The sequence below is a fragment of the Calliphora vicina genome, chromosome 4, assembly GCF_958450345.1.
Source record: "Calliphora vicina chromosome 4, idCalVici1.1, whole genome shotgun sequence".
Classification (NCBI taxonomy): Eukaryota; Metazoa; Arthropoda; class Insecta; order Diptera; family Calliphoridae; genus Calliphora; species Calliphora vicina.
The window spans coordinates 114,412,612-114,432,795 of record NC_088783.1 but is presented as its reverse complement, the minus strand read 5'-3'; the positions used below and the strand labels follow the sequence as shown (position 1 = coordinate 114,432,795).

Here is a 20,184-nt window from a genome sequence, read left to right as displayed (position 1 = left end):
TGCTGATATTAACTAAAGATAAAAACAAGAGTAAAACTTTATAAAAAAAAAATCAAGAAAATGTTCAACAAATATGAAATTAATAAACAATTAATATAATGTTTAAAACGTGATGGCCATAAAGCATTTGCAAAATTGATTGAAAACGTTTTTTTTTTTTTGTTTAAAGAAAACTAATAATATTGGAAACACTCTTAAGTGTTTTGATAAGTAACTGACAAGGGCAATTTAATAAGAATAATAAATAATAAACTAAATTTAAATTGTTGAAGAACATATTAAACAAAAAAATATACAGTGGTGTAAAGATTGGAAATTTTGGTTTCTGGAAATAATTATTAACGAACCCACTAAGAGACTTCTTTAAGTCTGTTGAATAATTTAAAGGGATAAAGAGAGGGAGTTTTTATTTTAGCATAACAACAACAATAGTTTCGTTTTTGTGTGTCTTGTATTACACGGTTTAATTTTATTGCCAACAATAATGACAATACATAATGGTAGCTATTGTTGTAGTTGTGTTATAAATAATTGTTGTAATAACTAGTAATAACATGAAAATATGCTACTAGTACTGCTAAACTTATAACGTTGTAATATAATATGTACATTTAAATATTAGAACTAGTTAAAAGAAGCCAACCACACTGTATAAACAACAGCCACAAGCGTTTAATGCCCTTTGTTTAATAAAGAGAAGGTATGCCTTTATAGAAATATCCAATATTTTATAACAATTTTAATAAAAATTATGTGCAAAGTAATTTTATTATTGCATCTTTCCCTTTTTTTATTGCAATTTAAAAATTCATCATAGACAATTGCATGTTAAAGCTGTTTTTCAGCTAGATTTTTTTTGTTTGTTTCTTAAACATCATTGTTGACGTTTGATTTATAAATTTATTAGTTATTATTCTTATAAAATAATAATAATATCAACCATTGTTGTAAATTTTCATAAGTCAAGTTTGCAAAACAATAGATTTACTTACATTTTTATATGATTTACTCGTACTACTTACAAGCAGTAATATTCATACAACAATATTTTGCCATAAGTTCACAAAAAATGTTAAATTATTTTGTTGATTTTATTATTTAGTAAACTTTGAAGACATTAGAGTTTAAAGAATAAAAAGAATATAATAAGAAAATTGTGTTCAGTTAACACCCACTTTGTTTGAAGGCCAACTGTTAAAATTAGGCATTATTATTATTATAATAATAAAAACTAATAAATTTTCTCGATTAAATTGCAAAAATAATATGATTAGATTTAACAGTGGTATACATATTAGCTTTCAAAATCTGTAAAATTGTTTTCATACAGAGAGAGTTATTCATAAACAGAAACAAATTCTATAGAAATTACTCTCAAAATAATTTTATACATGTTTACATTTAAATGTTTGCTTGCCTTTCGTTTGTTTTTATTATGGTTATTTTGCTATTAACGGTACAATTTCAAGTAGACTCTCTTGAAAGGAAGCCATTTGCAAATTAAAAGAGACTCTCTTATAAAGTTTATGTCTTAAGTCTAGTTTGTTTACATTTTAAAAGACTTCATTTTTAAGGTTTGTGGCTTAAATCTTTTGTATTTATATTAGAAATATGGCGGCATTTTAAGGTTTGTAGCTTAAATCTTTTGTATTTACATTAAAAAAATGGCCTTGTAAGATGATAATTTTATTTTTTTAACAAATTCTGCTATTTTAAACTAAAATTGATAAGTTTTTGAATAAAACTAAATAAGAAATTGGTAAAAATATGCCACTGTAGCATTATTATTTAATATAAATTATTTAAATGTTAAGAAAATAAAAATCGTGATTTATTTTATTTAAATTTTTAGTTTCTAAAAGCAGATGTTTGTTTAACATCATAAGTTTAACATATATTAATTAATTAAAGATTATTTAATAATTAAAATTACAACGAAAAAGATAAGAAAAAGGCACGGCTTTGTAAGTAATATTAATAAAGTAATTAATATTAATCATACGTCTGTGCTCACTAAATGTCTGATAAAGTAACTTGTGTTTAAATATAATAAAATTTTTCTTTTTTACTTTATAACTTAATGATTGTCATATTCAAATCATTTTGTGTACTCCTCAAAACCTGCTAAGTGGTAAATTGATATTTAATGTGTAATTTATATCAGTTTTTTTCTTTGCTGTCACTTGATATTTTTTTTGCTTGGGTTTTTGTTGCTAACCATACTTTTACTAAAAGATTGCATAAAAAAACTTTAAAAGTTTTCCCGACACTTTTAATTGGGTTAACAATTACATTAGAAATGTATGTATGGTATTAGGTTTAATAAAATAAAAAAAGAGCTAACATCGTTATTAAGACAAACAACTTTGTAAATTATAAAGATTCAAATGATTAATGAAAATGAGTAACCATTTTACTTAAACGCTATTAAATTATGTCAAAAAAACAGAATTATAGTAAAAAAAATATGAGACATTTTCAAAAACAAACGCAATCTTTGGAGTAATTTATCAAAAAAAATATTAATTTGTGATAATTTGTAATAATAAATGTTTAAACCTTTAAAACATATTCAAAACCTTCAGAAATTTATTATAAAAAATCACTATTCTTACTTCTTTTGCCTTTCTTACACTCAAATTTATAATTAACGGTAATTTATCAAAAAAAAATATATATTTCTGATAATTTGTAATAATAAATGTTTAAACCTTTAAAAAATATTCAAAACTTTCAGAAATTTATTATAAAAAATCATTATTCTTACTTCTTTTGCCTTTGTTACACTCAAATTTATAATTAACGGTTCAAATCCCTACTAAATTGCCAGGTTTATGTCTTAGGTATTGTAATTTTTGTTTACATTCAAAAAGGACGCCATATTAAGTTGAGTGTTTATAGTACATTCAAACATACACATACCAACACATTAAAATAGATACTCTCCAAGTTAAGTCTCTTTTGTTTATATTTGAGAGACATGATAGGTTTGTTTCTCAAGTCTTTTGTATTTACATTTATAAAGGTTGCCATTTTGATGTTTGTTTCCTTAGTCTTTTGTATTGAATTGTTTGTTTCTTAAGCATTTTATGTTTTCGTTTTGAAAAGACAGCATTAAAAGCTTTAATTTTAATTAAAAATCTATTTTTTTAAAGAATCTAAGAAAAATTTAATAGAAATTATAAAATTACCAACACTGCACAGGATTTTAGCAGAATTTGTGTGATTTTTCACAAATTAATTCAGAGATTGTATGAAAAACAATAAAAAAACAAAGCTAAAGAACTTTTTCATTGAAATAAGCAGCTATTTTATGAACGGAAAACATTTTAAAACTTTTGTTTGAAAAACACTAAACAAATTATTTGAAAACGGAATGATTTTCATACAAATTCTTTAAATAAATTGTCTGTGATTCTGACTAATTTTTAAAACCAAAAAAGAAAACCTTTTCGTGGTAATGTAGACAAAAAACTCGTACTTTTATTATTTAAATTTGAAAATTTCATTGAAATTAAATCGATCAAAAGATATTGCTCATAATTTAACAATTGATTGTAGAGAAAAACACCTATCAATATTTGAACAAACTGAAAAACACACCTGGCCATTATTTAAAAACAAATGTACTTGAAATAAAAGCTTAATTAAGGGGTAGAATTTAATAAAATAAAACAAAGCAGGTCAATATTATGAGTAATACAAAGAGACACATGTTAGTTTTGCTTTAAACAATTAAATTTTAAAAAATTGCATAATCCAAAAATAAAAAAATACACATGACCCTTAATATGCTAGTATAACACTTCCGCCCAAAATTTAAAGGCGGTGATTCTTCATATTTATTTTAAAAACCTAATGAACAAGAAAATTATAGTTGTATAGAAAATCGATTGTGTCTTTTGATTGCAACTATTGAAGTTAATGTTAAATTTTTTTAGTTGCTAAAAAATTTTATATGAAAATAAAATCTACCGTTATTTGTTAACTATAATATTACAGTTAGTTAACTGCTAGAGTATGTGTTTTGGGTTATAATATTTGTATTACTTTGCAATGTAGTACATATTACATTTTGAATAATGTAATTGAATCTTTAAATATGTATTACATACACATTTCGTTTGCGAAAACAAATGCCGCTTTGAAGGTATGAAGGTACTTGGGTTTTTGGCCAATTGTGGCAGAGAGTTAGTTAAATTATAATAGCAACGTTGGGCGAAAACTGCATAATAATCTAATATATTGTCAGAAATTATTGCATGAAAAAATTTTATTGTGATATTAGGCTTTTATTTGTGAAATTAAATTTTTTTTCATTTGAAATTTATGTTTTTTATTTTAGAATTTGATTTTATATGTAAGGAGCTCTAAACGTTTTTAATTTTGTTAATTCTTTTATGTATTTTTGGTGTTTAATTTAATAAAATCGCTTTGAAATAAATTTTATGGCTTAAAAGTGTTGTTTTCTCATTTCAAATGACTCCATTTTGAAATTAACGGTTTTATCATGTTTATGTTCTAAGTCTTTGTTGTTTACATTTGTAAGGAAGCCATTTTGTTTGTTTTTGTTTATTTTGAGAGAGACTCCTAAATAAAGTTTATGTCTTAAGTCTTTCTTTTTAACATTTGAAATAACACCATTATTGTTGTTTATGTTTTTTGTTGTTGTTTATTTTTGAGAATTAACTGTACAACAGCAAAAATGGCAACACTGACATTGTTTTTGTTTTGTTTACAGTGGGGAAAAACGCCGTTAAATAGAATTTTGTTATATTTTATCATAAAATGTAAGAATTTTAACTTAAATTTCAGAATTTTTCAGAATTTTTAAAAAATGTATAACAATTTAAATGAATTTTTAAAAATAATTCGCCTGCCGTTGTTTTTCTGTTTTCATGTCTATGTTTCTTAAAAATGTTGATTGTCTGTTGGTTGACGATGTTGCGAATGATGATAGATTTTAGCTAACCAAGTTGTTGCATTTAAAAAATATGTACTATATGCTACTGCCAGTCTCTGCTGCACCTCATAGTACTTTAATTTTTAAGTATAAATAATGCACCGTTGGCTGAATTAAACATCAAAAACAATTAAGCATTCAAACAAATAAGATCGTGATCTTAATAAATTAATAAAAATACAAACAAATAAACAACAACAAAATGAAATACTTCGTAAGTGTTTTTTTTTTAAAAATGACAAACAAGGATTAAAAAATTAAAAAAACGGGGTTTTAAAACGAAGAAAATCAAATTTTCAATTTAAAATCAAGCCAAAAACGTTTACTTTTTTAAAATTTAAAACAATATATAAGAATTGTTTATTAATTTCATGAATACTTTATAATTTTTTTAAATTTTTAAACTAAATTTAATATTTATTCATTGAAAAATTATTTTTTTGAAGAATATCCTTTTTTAAAATAATCTCAAATTCTTTTTTCTCTTTCCAGAACGTTTTGTGCATTTTCCTTATCTTCGCCTTGGCTGCCGCCACCTACGCCGCTGAATTGGGCGACTCTGAATCCTCTGTGGCCGCCAAGACTCCCGAGAAACGTGGCATTTATGGTTTCGGCTATGGTCATGGAGGTATTGGAGGCTATGGCGGCTACGGCGGATATGGCGGCATTGGCCACGGTCATGGTTACTATGGTGGTCATGGCATCGGTTATCCATCCGTTGGTTATGCTGCTGTACATGCCGCACCAGTTATTGGTCATGGTCATGGCTATTATCCCTATCATGGTCATGGTTTCTATCATTAAGTAAATGTTCACCTATAAAAAAAAACACAGTTTTAATATGTTTTAAAACGTAAAAATAAAAGAAAATTTGAATAAATTTTTGGAGACGCCACCACCAGAGGTCAGTTTTTAATTCGAGAGTGTGTGTAATAGAAAAATTTTGTAAATATTTAAATAAAGAAAACATGAAATTATTGAAAGAAACAACAAAAAGCTGTTTTATTAGATAGGCATAATAAATATTTAAAATTTTCATATTTCTCAGAAACTAACTAAAAATTTAATTAATATACAAATGTTAATTAAAAGTTTACAGTCTCACAATTTTGTTTCTACACTAGATTTTGAGATAATTTTATAGTTAATGAAATTATAACCTCACAAAATCAAAATCTCAAAATTGTGCTATTTTTCTCAATTTAATGCAAAATTTAAACAATTAATATATTAGTTTAAAATTTACAGTCTCAGCTTTTTGTTTATACTAAGAATTTTGTGATAATTTTATTATTAATGAAATTATAACCTCACAAAATCAAAAGTATTTTTTATCTCAGTTGAAAATTTAAATTTCAGATATTTCAGTCAAATCTATTCAAAATTTAAGCAAATTATATATTAATGGAAAGCTTATAGTCCAAATATTTTAGATATACCAAGAACTGTTTAATAGTTTTGTTTCCACTCAAGTTATAACCTCACAAAATAAAAAAAAAATTGAGATTTTTAAATTTGACTTATTTTTGTAAAAATAATTCAAACTGTAATTCAAAATACAGTAATTGAAAGCCTAATGTCTTAAGATTTCGATTATACTAAAGATTTTGTGATAATTTTAATTTTCTAAAAAATATAACCTCACAAAATCAAATGCTAATTCAAATTTTAGATATTTCAGTCAAATCTATTCAAAATATAAGCAAATTATATATCAATTGAAAGCTTACAGTCCAATAAATATTGATATACTAAGAATTTTTTAATAGTTTTATTTCTATTAATATTATAACCTCACAAATTCTAAAGATTTTTTAAAAAATTTTTATCTTAAATGAAAATTTAAATTTGAAATATTTCAGTGTAATCTATTCAAAATAAAAACAAATTATATATTAATTGAAAGCTTATAGTCCAAACATTTTAATTATACTAGGAGTTTTTTAATAGTTTTTGTTTCTATTGAAATTTTAACCTCAGAAATTCAATAATTTTTTTTTTGGAAAAATATTTTATTTTAATGATAAAAAGTTTTTAAATGTTTTTAAAATAAGAACATATTATATCAATTGAAAGCTCTTAATCCAATCATTATTGTTGTACTATGAATTCATTAATACTTTTGTTTCTATTAAAATTATAACCTCACAAATTCCAAAGATTTTTAAAACATTTTTTATCTTAAATGTAAATTTAAATTTGAGATATTTCAGTGTAATCTATTCAAAATATAAACAAATTATATATTAATTGAAAGCTTATAGTCCAAACATTTTAATTATACTAAGAATTTTTTAATAGTTTTTGTTTCTATTGAAATTTTAACCTCAGAAATTCAATAATTTTTTTTGGAAAAATATTTTATTTTAATGATAAAAAGTTTTTAGATATTTCAGTCAAATCTATTTAAAATAAAAACATATTATATATCAATTGAAAGCTCTTAGTCCAATCATTATGATTGTACTAAGAATTCATTAATAGTTTTGTTTCTATTAAAATTATAACCTCACAATTACAAAAAAATTTTTACAAATTTTTTATCTTAAATGAAAATTTAAATTCGAGATATTTCAGTCGAATCTATTCAAAATATAAACAAATTATATATTAATTGAAAGCTTATAGTCCAAACATTTTAATTATACTAGGAATTTTTTAATAGTTTTTGTTTCTACTGAAATTTTAATAGTTTCAATAGTTTTTTTTTGACAAATATTATATTTTAATTGAAAATCTAAATTTTAGATATTTCAGTCAAATCTATTCAAAATATAAGCAAATTATATATCAATTGAAAGCTCTTAGTACAATCATATTTCAGTCAAATCTATTCAAAATATAAGCAAATTATATATCAATTGAAAGCTCTTAGTACAATCATTATGGTTGTACTAAGACTTCATTAATAGTTTTGTTTCTATTAAAATTATAACCTCACAATTACAAAATTTTTTTTACAAATTTTTTATCTTAAATGAAAATTTAAATTTGAGATATTTCAGTCGAATCTATTCAAAATATAAACAAATTATATATTAATTGAAAGATAACAGTCCAAACATTTTAATTATACTAGAATTTTTTAATAGTTTTTGTTTCTATTGAAATTGTAACCTTAGAAATTAATGTTTTTGTTTTTGACATAAATTTTATTTTAATAAAATTTAATTTTGAGTTCTTTTTATAAAATAAATTCAAAATATAATGAAATCATATACTGATTGAAAGCTTATAAGTTAATATTTATTTGTAGATATTAGGAATTTTAGGATAATTTAATTTTCTAAGAAAATCAAAAGTCTTATCACAAATAATTTTAAATATTTTTCTTAAATTAGTTTAGAATATATAAATTATATATCAATAGATAGGTTACAGTATAACTATTGTGGTTATACTAACAATTTTGCAATAATTTTATTTTTATTGAAATTATAACCTCTCAAAATCGAAAGTAGGTAGGCAAACATTTTATCTCATATGAAAATTTCAATTACAAATATTTTCTTAAAATTATTTCAAAATTTAAACAAATTGTATATCAATTGAAAGCTTACAGTGTATGCCTTTGATTTATACTAAGTATTTTTTAAAAATTTTATTTGTAGTGAAATTATAACCGAACAAAATCAAAAGTGGGTTGGCAAACATTTTAACTCATATGAAAATTTCAATTTAAAATATTTTGTTAAAATTATTTCAAAATTTAAACAAATTGTATATCAATTGAAAGCTTACAGTGTAAGCCTTTTGTTTATACTAAGCATTGTTTAAAAATGTTATTTCTAGTGAAATTATAACCGAACAAAATCAAAAGATTTTAGCTCAAAATTGAAATAATAATTTGGTAAAACAAAATTTTCTATAAATTCATAAACTCTATATCAAAATAAAGCTTAAAGGCTTAGTAAATTGTATTCAATGTGGTAGTTATATTTATTTTAACTTAAGAGAAGTTATGATCTTCGAAAGTTTGAAATTTGTTTAACAAAATGTTTAATTTAAAGCAAATTTTCAAATATTGAATTTTTATTAAATAAAAATTATATCAAAAGAAAGCCTAGACAGTCAATAACTGGCATATATTATGTAATTTAATTTTACTTTAACAATAGTGGTAATATAATCTTACAAACTGTTATATGCTTACAAACTTAAAAATTTCTTGGACAAAAAGTTTTATTTAAAGCAAATTTTCTAATATTACATTTATTTAAATACAAAGTATATCAAAAGAAAGCCTAGAGTATCAGTTACTTGGTTATATTAAAATATTTATCTTTATATTAACTTTAATAAAGTTATATACATACAAAATTTGAATTTTTTGGTTAGAAAAAAATTTCTTTGACAAAAAGTTTTATTTAAAGCAAATTTTCTAATATTACATTTATTTAAATAAAAAGTATATCAAAAGAAAGCTTAGAGTATCAGTAACTTGATTATATTAAAATATTTATCTTTATATTAACCTTAATAAAGTTATATACCTAGAAAATTTTAATTTTTTGTTTGGGAAAAAATTTCTTTGACAAAAAGTTTTATTTAAAGCAAATTTTCCAATATTGTTTTTATTTAGATAAAAGTTATAGCAAAAGAAAGCTTAGAGTATCAGTAACTTGATTATATTAAAATATTTTTCTTTATATTAACTTTAATAAAGTTATATCCCTACAAAGTTTGAATTTTTTGGTTGGAAAAAAATTTCTTTGACAAAAAGTTTTATTTAAAGCAAATTTTCAAATATTGGTTTTATTTAGATAAAAATGATAGCAAAAGAAAGCTTAGAGTATCAGTTACATGGTTGTATTATAATATTTATCTTTGTATTAACTTTAATAAAGTTATATCCTTACAAAATTTGAATTTTTTGGTTGGAAAAAAATTTTGGTTGACAAAAAGTTTTATTTAAAGCAAATTTTCTAATATTACATTTATTTAAATAAAAAGTATATCAAAAGAAAGCTTAGAGTATCAGTAACTTGATTATATTAAAATATTTATCTTTATATTAACTTTAATAAAGTTATATCCTTACAAAATTTTAATTTTTTGGTTGGAAAAAAATTTCTTTGACAAAAAGTTTTATTTAAAGCAAATTTTCTAATATTACATTTATTTAAATAAAAAGTATATCAAAAGAATGCTTAGAGTATCAGTAACTTGATTATATTAAAATATTTATCTTGATATTAACTTTAATAAAGTTATATCCCTACAAAGTTTGAATTTTTTGGTTGGAAAAATATTTCTTTGACAAAAAGTTTTATTTAAAGCAAATTTTCAAATATTGGTTTTATTTAGATACAAATTATAGCAAAAGAAAGCTTAGAGTATCAGTAACTTGATTATATTAAAATATTTATATTTATATAAGTTTGATTTTTTTGGTTTGAAAAAAATTTCTTTGACAAAGAGTTTTATTTAAAGCAAATTTTCTAATATTAAATTTATTTAAATGAAAAGTATATCAAAAGAAAGCTTAGAGTATCAGTAACATGATTATATTGAAATATTTATTTTTATATTAACTTTAATAAAGTTATATATCTACAAAATTTGAATTTTTTGGTTGGAAAAAAATTTCTTTGACAAAAAGTTTTATTTAAAGCAATTTTTCAAATATTGTTTTTATTTAGATAAAAATTATAGCAAAAGAAAGCTTAGGGTATCAGTAATTTGATTATATTAAAATATTTATCTTTATATTAATTTTAATAAAGTTATATTCTTACAAAGTTTGAATTTTTTGGTTGAAAAAAAAACTGGTTTAAAAAAATATTCTTTTTCCAATTTTGACCCATGGTAGTTCCGTATTACTACAACATTATATATGTCATTGGAATGGTCTTTCAAATGTCTATCATTTGATATCCATATTATCTATATTAATGACTTAGTAATCCAGATATAAATAAAAAACTAAAAACCGAGGTCATGGTTTTTTGCTTATATCTCAGCCATTTGTGGGCCGATTTTCTCGATTTTAAATAGCAACCGATCCGGGACTATAACGGATTTATTGATATAGCCTCCAAGTCTGCGATTGAGGTGGGTGGGGACTTCTATATTCCCCGTTAGGAAGGGGCTGTGTTTCAGATTATATGATCAATGTAGTGTAATTCAAGCTGAGATTTCAGCCATCAAAATGACTTAGTAGAAAAATAACTAGACATTAACTTTACTTTCTAAAGCTTTTTAAATAAATTTCTTTTATTGTTTTCATTAAATTTTAATAAAGTCTTTTTAAACTTTAAACATAAACAAATAATTTGTTAATAATAATAAAAACTTAAAAATCAAACAGTTAACGATTTACTAACTTAAATTACGTTGACATTAATTTACGTTTTCTTTCCAATTTCAGTTCACGCTTCAAGGCCTTCTGTTCCAATTCCTCGGCATGTTCGGCAAACAAAGAACGCAGGGCGGGATACATTAAATGAAAGTTTTCCAGATCTAGCAGAGACACCTGCATATTGTCAAAAGCTATGGAAACATTTTGCATTAAGTTAGACTCATTTGTATCAGTAGGGGAGGGGGTATTTGAGGGCGATGTGGAGGCCGAGTTAAGCTGCAGTCTAGGCAATTTGGCATAACGTTGAGAGAAGTGTGTTAAAATAGTATGTTCTGCCTTCATTAGCTGGCCCTGTTGTATGGCCTGGCTAATGGTGCTGTGGGTTTTAATTTTAGCCTCTTCCTCCAAATCATCTTCCATGGTAGCCTCATGTATTAAAATGGAAGAATTTAAACCCAATTCAATTAAATCCTGACAGGGCATGGTATCGCCACTATAGGTAATTTTTATGGGTTTCTCAGGCTGTTGGGGATTTACAATATCTACCCTAACACCAAACGAATGGGGACAGTGTTTAACCAAACAGGTTTTTATGCAGGTCACACCAAAATCTGGTTGCGTTTCATGTAAATTTAGGGGATTTTCCATTATTTCAGCATTGCCTATTAATTCATAAGAATTTTTGATATTGAAAATACGTTCATGATAGAAATTCAACCAGGGTTCTATTTGTTTGGGAGCCAGCAATAAAACTTTCTTCATATCCTCATGATTGCCCAATAGCTTAAGTCTTTCGGTGAGTAAACCAATTAAGCCAATATGATGATCGGCATGCAAATGCGAAACATAAATGCATTTGAGATTTTTTACTACCTCTTCAGCCTTCTGACAGCCAAAAAATCTTTGTATTTGTCCCAAGCTGCCCTCACCACAGTCTAGCAATACGTAGGCCTCCTCTTTGGGTTGTATTAATATGGAACTAACATTGCGTGTCTTGTTGGGTATGCAGGAACCAGTACCCAAAAAGGTTATCACAGGATATTGTTGGGGAGAGTCTAAAGACTCGTGTAAATTCTTAAAATCTTCTTTAAGTTTCTGCTGCAATAGGGGAAAGTCTTGTAATACTTGGGTTTCTTGTATATATTCACTGGGTGAGAGTTTGGCCTCCAATGTGCGATCCAGACCTAAAAAATTGACAAAAAATTATAAATTTTAAAAACACAAAAACAATTTGTCTTGCTTACCTTTTCTGGGCCTAAAATGATAATAACTCATGGCATTTAAGTCCGTTAAATGTATATCCCCATCCACCTCTTCCTTATGATTATTAAAGTTTTCATCATTCCTGTCATTATCCTCCAACTTGGTCTTTTTCAATTTACTTGTCAAATTTGTGGTTAGGGAAGAGGCCTCTGCTAGCAAAGGAAATACCCGGGGATTTAAAAGATTTAATTGATATTGTATGCGATGTGCAGCTATATATCCCGAAAATGTATTCTGTTTACAATTCAAATAAATATGTTGCGTTGTTGGCGGAAATTGTTGTACAAATGTTTGATAAACATTATTTTCCACCACCTCCTGGGGTGAAAAATGCACCACTAAAGGCATTTCTGATGAATTATCAGGATTTATATTACAATTCAATAATGTAGCCTTACGCTTCTCCAAATTACCCAGAAACTCTGCAGAGGGTATGTCCAAAAACATAAATGTCAAGGGATTTTCATTGGGTTCACTAACATCTTTAGATTTCACCACTGTGCCATTATCTAAAGTCACATCGATGCCGTTTTTGAGTAGTCCTAGAAGGGGACCTGGTGGCACACCATGTTCTACACATTTTTCTAGATTTAAGGCACCCGGTCTGGGTTTTAGTTTACAAATATAAGTGATGGCTATTTGTTCTTCAGTGCTGGCGGTGGTGATGAAATTTGTTTCGCTTTGCTTACAGCCGGCGGTAGTACGGTATAAAGGCAGAGATTTAACAGACATGACAGAATCTTCGAAATCTTGGATTTGTGTGCAGTCGACAGTTTTGAGCTAAAATTGGAATAAATAAGTAGAAAACTAGGTTACAGATGGACAAAATTATAGAGAATTATAAATAGAGCGGAAACCTATGGAGAAAATGCCAACTTTCACGTCGGCAATGTGCTATAAAATCATCTATAGTCTGGGTATCCTGCCGTTGGATGGATAATTACACTTTTTCAGCTTTCCTTTTGCTCACCTGCAAATTCTTTAACACCACAAAACGTTTCATTGAATACAAAATATTCTCCAAATACGGTGGGCCATGCAAAGCCAACTCTTTAACACCCGCATCTTGTACGGTTAAAGCCAAACCCGGAAAACCTCCTATAGCCGGCCAAGTATTGCGCGTAACAAATATCTGTTCCAGCCTAGCCAATTTCGTTTTATGTTCATGAGCCAAACGCTGTGTGCCCTCGCCACAATTGAACAAATACCGTGACTGATCGGTGAACAAGTAGACAGAGGCTGGGGCACCATTTGAGCCGGCTCCCAAAATTTGCAGCGTTACCGTACCCGGAATATAGGGTGTAGTTTTCTTTTTGTTGGCCTGCTGCTGTCGTTCCTTACGCAGTGTTGGTTTGCTTTTCTCCTTAGGCATTTGTGTTTGTTCCGCTTTAGTCTCGGACATTTTTGTGGATTTATTTACGGTTAGAGGTTTTCGTATTAAAAGATCTTTGAGTAGTTCGTTTGTTTTGCCGCGTACTGCGTTCTTTAAAGCGGTCAGCAACATTCGCGTTTGATATTTCGTTTAGATCTAAGGGGTTTTCCAAAGCTGAGTTTTCTTGTAAATTGTTTGTACGATGGTGTTTGGCTTACACGTGAAATTTTAATGTTTATTTCAAGGCGAATTTATACAAGGTGGAGTCAGTCAAACAGCTGATAATTTTTTTTTTCGCTTTTTGGTTCTAACAACTGTCAAAGCTTGTTTTTATATTTAAATATCTACATATTCTAAGCTTATTAACAAAATATTTATTGTTTACATAAATAAGCGAAGCCCTCACTATTCAATTATCTACACTATATTAAGTTTAAATACTTATTTGTTTAATTTTTCATTTTGGTTTTTTGACATTTGTTAAGACCAATCGTTGTTTTTGTAGAACTGACACCACCTTGTATAAATTCGCCTTGGTTTATTTCATCAAGAATGCGATGGCTGGCATCAGGGCGAATTCATAGAAGGTGGTGGCTGGTCTACAAAAACATTAAAATGTCTTAACAAATATCAGAAATCAGCTGGTTTCTATTTACATGAAAAATTTAAAAAATGCTTAAAATATTAAAAAGGAGGTTTAAGTTATTTATAAAAACCAAAAATATTTGGTTAAAAAGCATAGACCAGGTTGATATTGAAATATTAAAATAAAATTTGACAGTAGCTAGAACCAAATAAAGTAATTAGCTGTTTGTTAGTGTCCATCTTATATGAATTCGCCTTGGCTGGCATTTACCTAAACTCAGGGATGGAAAATTATTTGGTTAGTATAATAAGCAAATGATACATTTTTACGACCTCGTTACGCTATTTAAACAATTTACAACAATATTTGAAAAATTCTTGTTTAGAAAATGTTCTTAATTTTCTTTAATGTTTTAATACTCTTAAAATAATCTATATTGAGAAAAAAGTACTTTAAAACATTGAAAATTATTAAAATATATATTACCAATAACTTTTCCATACCTGCTTGTGCCCAACAGCTGTTTAAATAAATGAGAGAGCATCATTACGAGAGCCAACAATAACGTATAGCAGAATCAAAACAAACAGCAAAAGAAATGTTTTTAAACACAAAGTTGGCAACGCCATTAAAATAATTAGGAAAATAATCATTTCTATTAAGCAAATTTAAAGAAAATAATAACTTTTCATTAAATTTAATACATTTGTTTTATTTTGTATGTTTAATTTAAGCATATTTAATTAATTTCTATAAATGTTTTTTTCTTTCTACACCTGTTTAAAACCATAGTAGCCAACCTTATTTTAGTACAATAAGAATTTCTCTACATGTCACTGGCAACACTTGTTACACACACACACAAACAATTTTTGTTCCCCACAAAACGTGAAGAAGAAGAAAAGTGCCAAAGAAGTAAAGACGTGAAAAAGAGGTTGCTTCCACACAAAAAAAAATCGAAAGAAAATTTATTTTATTTAACAAAACTACTGCAAATTCCTCAAAATATATACATATTTTTGTAACTTAATACAATGTCTTCGCGAAGGTAAATCTTTAATATAAAATAAAAATAAACGAAAAAAGTTAAAACCCCCCAAAAAAAAGTGTACTTGAGAAAAGATGAACGAAAAAAAAAATCGACGAAAAAATCTTTGCAAAAAAAATGTGTGTGTGGTTGGTAAACGAATTGAAAAAAAAAATATGAAAAAATGCTGCTCCCCTTTTTTGGATTATGGGGGGCTACAAACAACAACTACAAAATTTATGTGAAAAAAGTGAAATTGAAATAAAAATTTAAAAGAAATATGCAAAAAACCTAAAAATCAACGTGAAAAAATGTTTTAAAACGAGCTCAGTCGCCTCTTGTTTGCTTATTAAATGTATGGAGGGGGGGGCTAGGTTTGTTGTGTTATAGATGCATTTGTATAATTTTCTAATTGGAGTCTCTGGTTATGTGATAAAATTATAGTTAAATTACTTTAACTAGTATATTCCATATGTTTTTTTTTTTGTGTTCCAGGTTTGTTTTTTCTGAAGTGCAGTTTTTGTCAACTTTTTTTTTTGTACTTTTCTCTGTTTGTCGTTTCGTCCCGTATGTTTGAAACGGCTGTTTCTCTTTTTTTGTTGTATTTTTTTTGCAGTACTCTGTTAAAGTTGCCAGATGTTGGGATTTTGTGGTTGGCTGGTTTTTAAGCGAAAATACCAGGAAACTCAAAATTGTTTAATACAAAATCTGAAAATTGAAGTTTGGCAATTATTTTGTAAGGAAATTAATTATTTCAGTTGAAATCTTAAAAATATGGATATTTTTAAAAAAATATTTAAAATATTTTTGTCTAAATCAATACAATGGAAACTTTTTTTAAAAGCTATATTCAGTAATTTCAGTTTTTAAAAACATATTTCTAATATCAATTAAAATTTCTTACGTTTTCTAATAAAATATAGAAAATTCAATCGTTTTTATTCATTCAAATTTAAGAAAAGAAAATTTTAGCTTTACCAAAACAATGGAAACTTTTAAATGTCTAAGAAAAATTAAAATTTTCTAGGTTTTCTATTAAAATATTATAAATACAAAATAAAAAAAATACATTTATAGAATGTGGTTATACTTTTGAGCATTGGCAAAACAATGGAAACTTTTAAGATAAAAACATTCCTAGATTTTCTAATAAAACATAGTTTATTTTAGTATTTCTAAGCATTACTGTTAAAAAAATGCATTTAAAGAATGTGGTTATATTTCTTATCTTTAGCAAAACAATGGAAACTTTATAAAGTTCAAGATAAATTAAAATTTACTAGGATTTCTATTAAAATATACAAAATTTAAGTTAAAAATTACATTTATAGAATGCGATTATACTTCTTAGGATTGATAAAACAATGGAAACTTTTAAGATAAAAACATTCCTAGATTTTCTATTAAAGCATAGTTTATTTTAGTATTTTTAAGCATTATTGTTAAAAAAAAATACATTTATAGAATGTGGTTATATTTTTTAGCTTTGACAAAACAATGGAAACTTTTTAAAGTTTAAGATAAATTAAAATTTACTAGGTTTTCTATTAAAATATACAAAATTTTAGTTAAAAAAATACATTTATAGAATGCGTTAATACTTCTTATGATTGATAAAACAATGGAAACTTTTAAGACAAATTCAAATTAATTAGTTTTTATGAAAATATAATAAATTTTAGTGCTTTTAAGATTCAAGTTTAACAAAAATTAATTTATCGAATGTGGTTACACTTAGCATTGGCAAAACAATGGAAACTTTAGAATGTATAAAATAAATTCAAATTTACTAGGCGTCTATTAAAATTATGTAAATACAAAATAGAAAATTTTATTTATAGAATCTGGTTATATTTCTTAGCTTTGGTAAAACAATGGAAACTTTGAAATTTCTAAGATATTTTCAAATTATCTAGATTTTTTATTAAAATAAAGTAAATCTTAGTTTTTATGGAGTTTAAAAAAAAATGTTTTCTTTGGTAAAACAATGGAACTTTTAAATTTCTAACATAATTTTAAATTTATTTGGCTTTCTATTAAAATATAGTAAATCTCAGCGTTTTTAAGTATTAAGGATTAGCAGTGGCAAAATTGGAAAAACAATGGAAACTTTTAAAATAAAATAAAAAAATGTTCTAGGTTTTCTAATAAAATATTGTAAATTTCAGCGTTTTTAAGTACATAATATGTAAATAAAACGATGAAAACTTAGACCATTTTGTTCACTTTTAAAGCTATTAGCATTTGTTCATGTTTTAGAGTAGTAAATGTAACAATAAAAATTTCACGTTCCGAATCACGTTTTCGCAAGTTCATTGTACTAAAGAAATTATTATTTTTTTTTTTAAAATGTTTTCCATTCAAAAGTTTCCATTGTTATGTCAACCACTGTATTTCAGATTTTCAGAGATTATTAGAGATAATTTTGGCGTTCTACAACCACTTTTAATGGTTACTAATATCATAAAAATAGAAACATTATTTCAAGTTTCCTTATATTGCAATGACAGGTTGTTTCCGGATCGACTTTTTGCAATATATTGAGGATAAGGGAGAATTTTTTTCTCCGTCTACATCACACTGTTGCTCTCTATAGAATTCCAAAAGCGGGAAGGGATATAACTATATCTAGCTTCGCTGACCTTACCGATTCCATATCGAAGATTTTTGAAAGTTGTTGAAATTGTTGTTGATGCTGATTTCAATCTTCAGAATTCCTCTTGGCTTCAGCATTGAAGTCATACAATTACAGAAGGCCAATAAAATCATCTTGCGCAAATAGTGAATGAACCAATGCATTTTCCATGCTTTGATGGTTATCAACATAACACCCTCGACATTTTTCTAACATCTCACCCTGACAAGTACGAAATAGATGTAATTCGGACCATTGTAAAATGTTCGCATCCTTTTCGCTCCCTGAACTTCGTAACGTTTCACGATCAGCTATGAAACGTTCAACTTATATTTACGTAAAGGTTCGTTTGGCTGAGCTCAACATTTTCTTTCGGCATTTTAATTGGAAACTCTGTTTCTTACACAATAATGTCAATGACATGTCAAAAATGGTCGAAAACATAATTATGATGCGGATGAAAACTACGGATAAATCCTGGTTTAATCAGAAGTGCAAAGTTGAAAACAGATACAGAGATGAAATATTCAGAATCTGGCGTGTTAACAAAAAAGACGTTTTTACATAAAACTATGATTAATTTTTTGCTTTGAGGCTCAAAAAAATACCTGCTCCTCTGTTTTCTACTAATTTTTAAAATTTTTTAAACATTCCCATTTTATGGGGCAAACTGGCAACACTTTTTTTGTGTTTCTACTCTTTCGCTTATTTTGCGTTTGTGTGTGTGTATGTTTATAGAGTATCTTCAGCTGCTTTTTGTATTTTTTTGTTAATGATGATGATGACGCTGCACAGCTCCTCCCCTCCCCCAAATTTTATATACTCAGCTGGCTGGCTGACTGGCTGGCTGGCTAGTTGACAAGCTGTTTGTAACTTAAAATTGTTCTGTGCCAGGCATCCAAACTCATAAAACCGTGGTGCTTTTTTTTGCTCGCTATTCTCGCTTCTTTTGCCCCTTTTTTCCAAGTGTGTGTTTTTTATTTCTACTCTCCACTCGTTTTAGTCATTTAAAACAAAACATTGTTGTAGATTTTGTTGTAATTCTATTGTTTTTATTTCATTTTCATTTTTCTCTATATTCTTGGGACTATTGTTGTATTTATTAGTTTTAGTTTTTTTTTTTAACGACCAGCCACAAAACAACAACAACAAAAAGACCGTTGCTAACCCGTCTGTTAGCAAGCAGTATTTGAATATTATGTTTGTTGTTGTTATATTCTGCCCCAACCATCACGTACTCATTTTGTTGTTGTTGTTGTACTCATACTTGCAAACAAACATCTACTCCAACACTTTAGAACAAACATGAAGACAAACAGTCAGTCAGTCAGTTTGCCTGCCTGCCAGCCAGTCAATAGTGACCCCCTCCTAACATTTACCCTCTCTTTTTTTTAGAGAGACCTTTTGTTTGTGTTGTTGTTATTTTAAGGTTTTCTTTTTTGGTATAACATTTTTATGTTTCGGTTTTCGTTACATATGTTATACACAAATCCTTACCAGCTGATTAAGGTCAGGGAATTAAACAAAAGAGAGAGAGTGGGAGGGAGGGAGAGAGCAAAAAAGGAATTACGAGAAAAAATACAGACAACAATGGCCGAGTTGTGGAAAAATTAATAAGTAAAGGGGGAAATTTGCAAAGAAAATGTTTAATAAAAAGGTTTTTTAAATAGAAAATAACTAGCTTATGATAAAATAAGCTAAAGTGGTTTATGAATAGATTTTTAACAAGTTAATGGTGCTTAATTAAAAGTTAATTTTTATATTAAAGTGGTTTGTAAATTATTAAGCTGAATTGCCAAACTAATAATAATTTCTACAAACCTATTAGCTGAATTGTATTAATTTTGAGATAAAATTAACAAAAATCTTTTTAATTTGTATAAATAATAAAATTGTAAGCTGATTTAATAATTTGTAGAGAGTTTTTAAAGAAAAGTGTAATGAAGCAAAATATATTTAGATGAATTGATAAATACTTTGGGTTTGCCAAATTATGTGGAGACTTTAAAGTTAAAATAAATTAATAATTTTAGTTAG

The 20,184-nt window shown here is 26.2% G+C and overlaps 2 protein-coding genes across 3 annotated transcripts in view; one reads left to right on the top strand and one right to left on the bottom strand.

Moving 5' to 3' along the window:
• Window positions 1–11,146: 11,146 nt before the first annotated feature.
• On the bottom strand, window positions 11,147–14,136 carry RNaseZ (ribonuclease Z). Its single transcript, XM_065509894.1, has 3 exons — window positions 13,498–14,136; window positions 12,509–13,307; window positions 11,147–12,448 (listed from the first exon to the last, which is right to left on the bottom strand). Exons 1-3 carry the CDS (start codon window positions 14,029–14,031, stop codon window positions 11,295–11,297), a joined length of 2,487 nt encoding a protein of 828 aa, XP_065365966.1. The 5' UTR covers window positions 14,032–14,136; the 3' UTR covers window positions 11,147–11,294.
• Window positions 14,137–15,372: 1,236 nt separating this feature from the next.
• Window positions 15,373–20,184, top strand: part of csw (corkscrew) — an 87,914-nt gene continuing 83,102 nt past the window's right edge. For both annotated transcript variants that reach the window (XM_065506661.1, XM_065506657.1), the window contains exon 1: window positions 15,373–15,533. In XM_065506661.1, coding sequence (XP_065362733.1) covers window positions 15,520–15,533 — 14 coding nt within the window. In that variant the 5' untranslated portion in view covers window positions 15,373–15,519. The remainder of the gene's footprint in view (window positions 15,534–20,184) is intronic.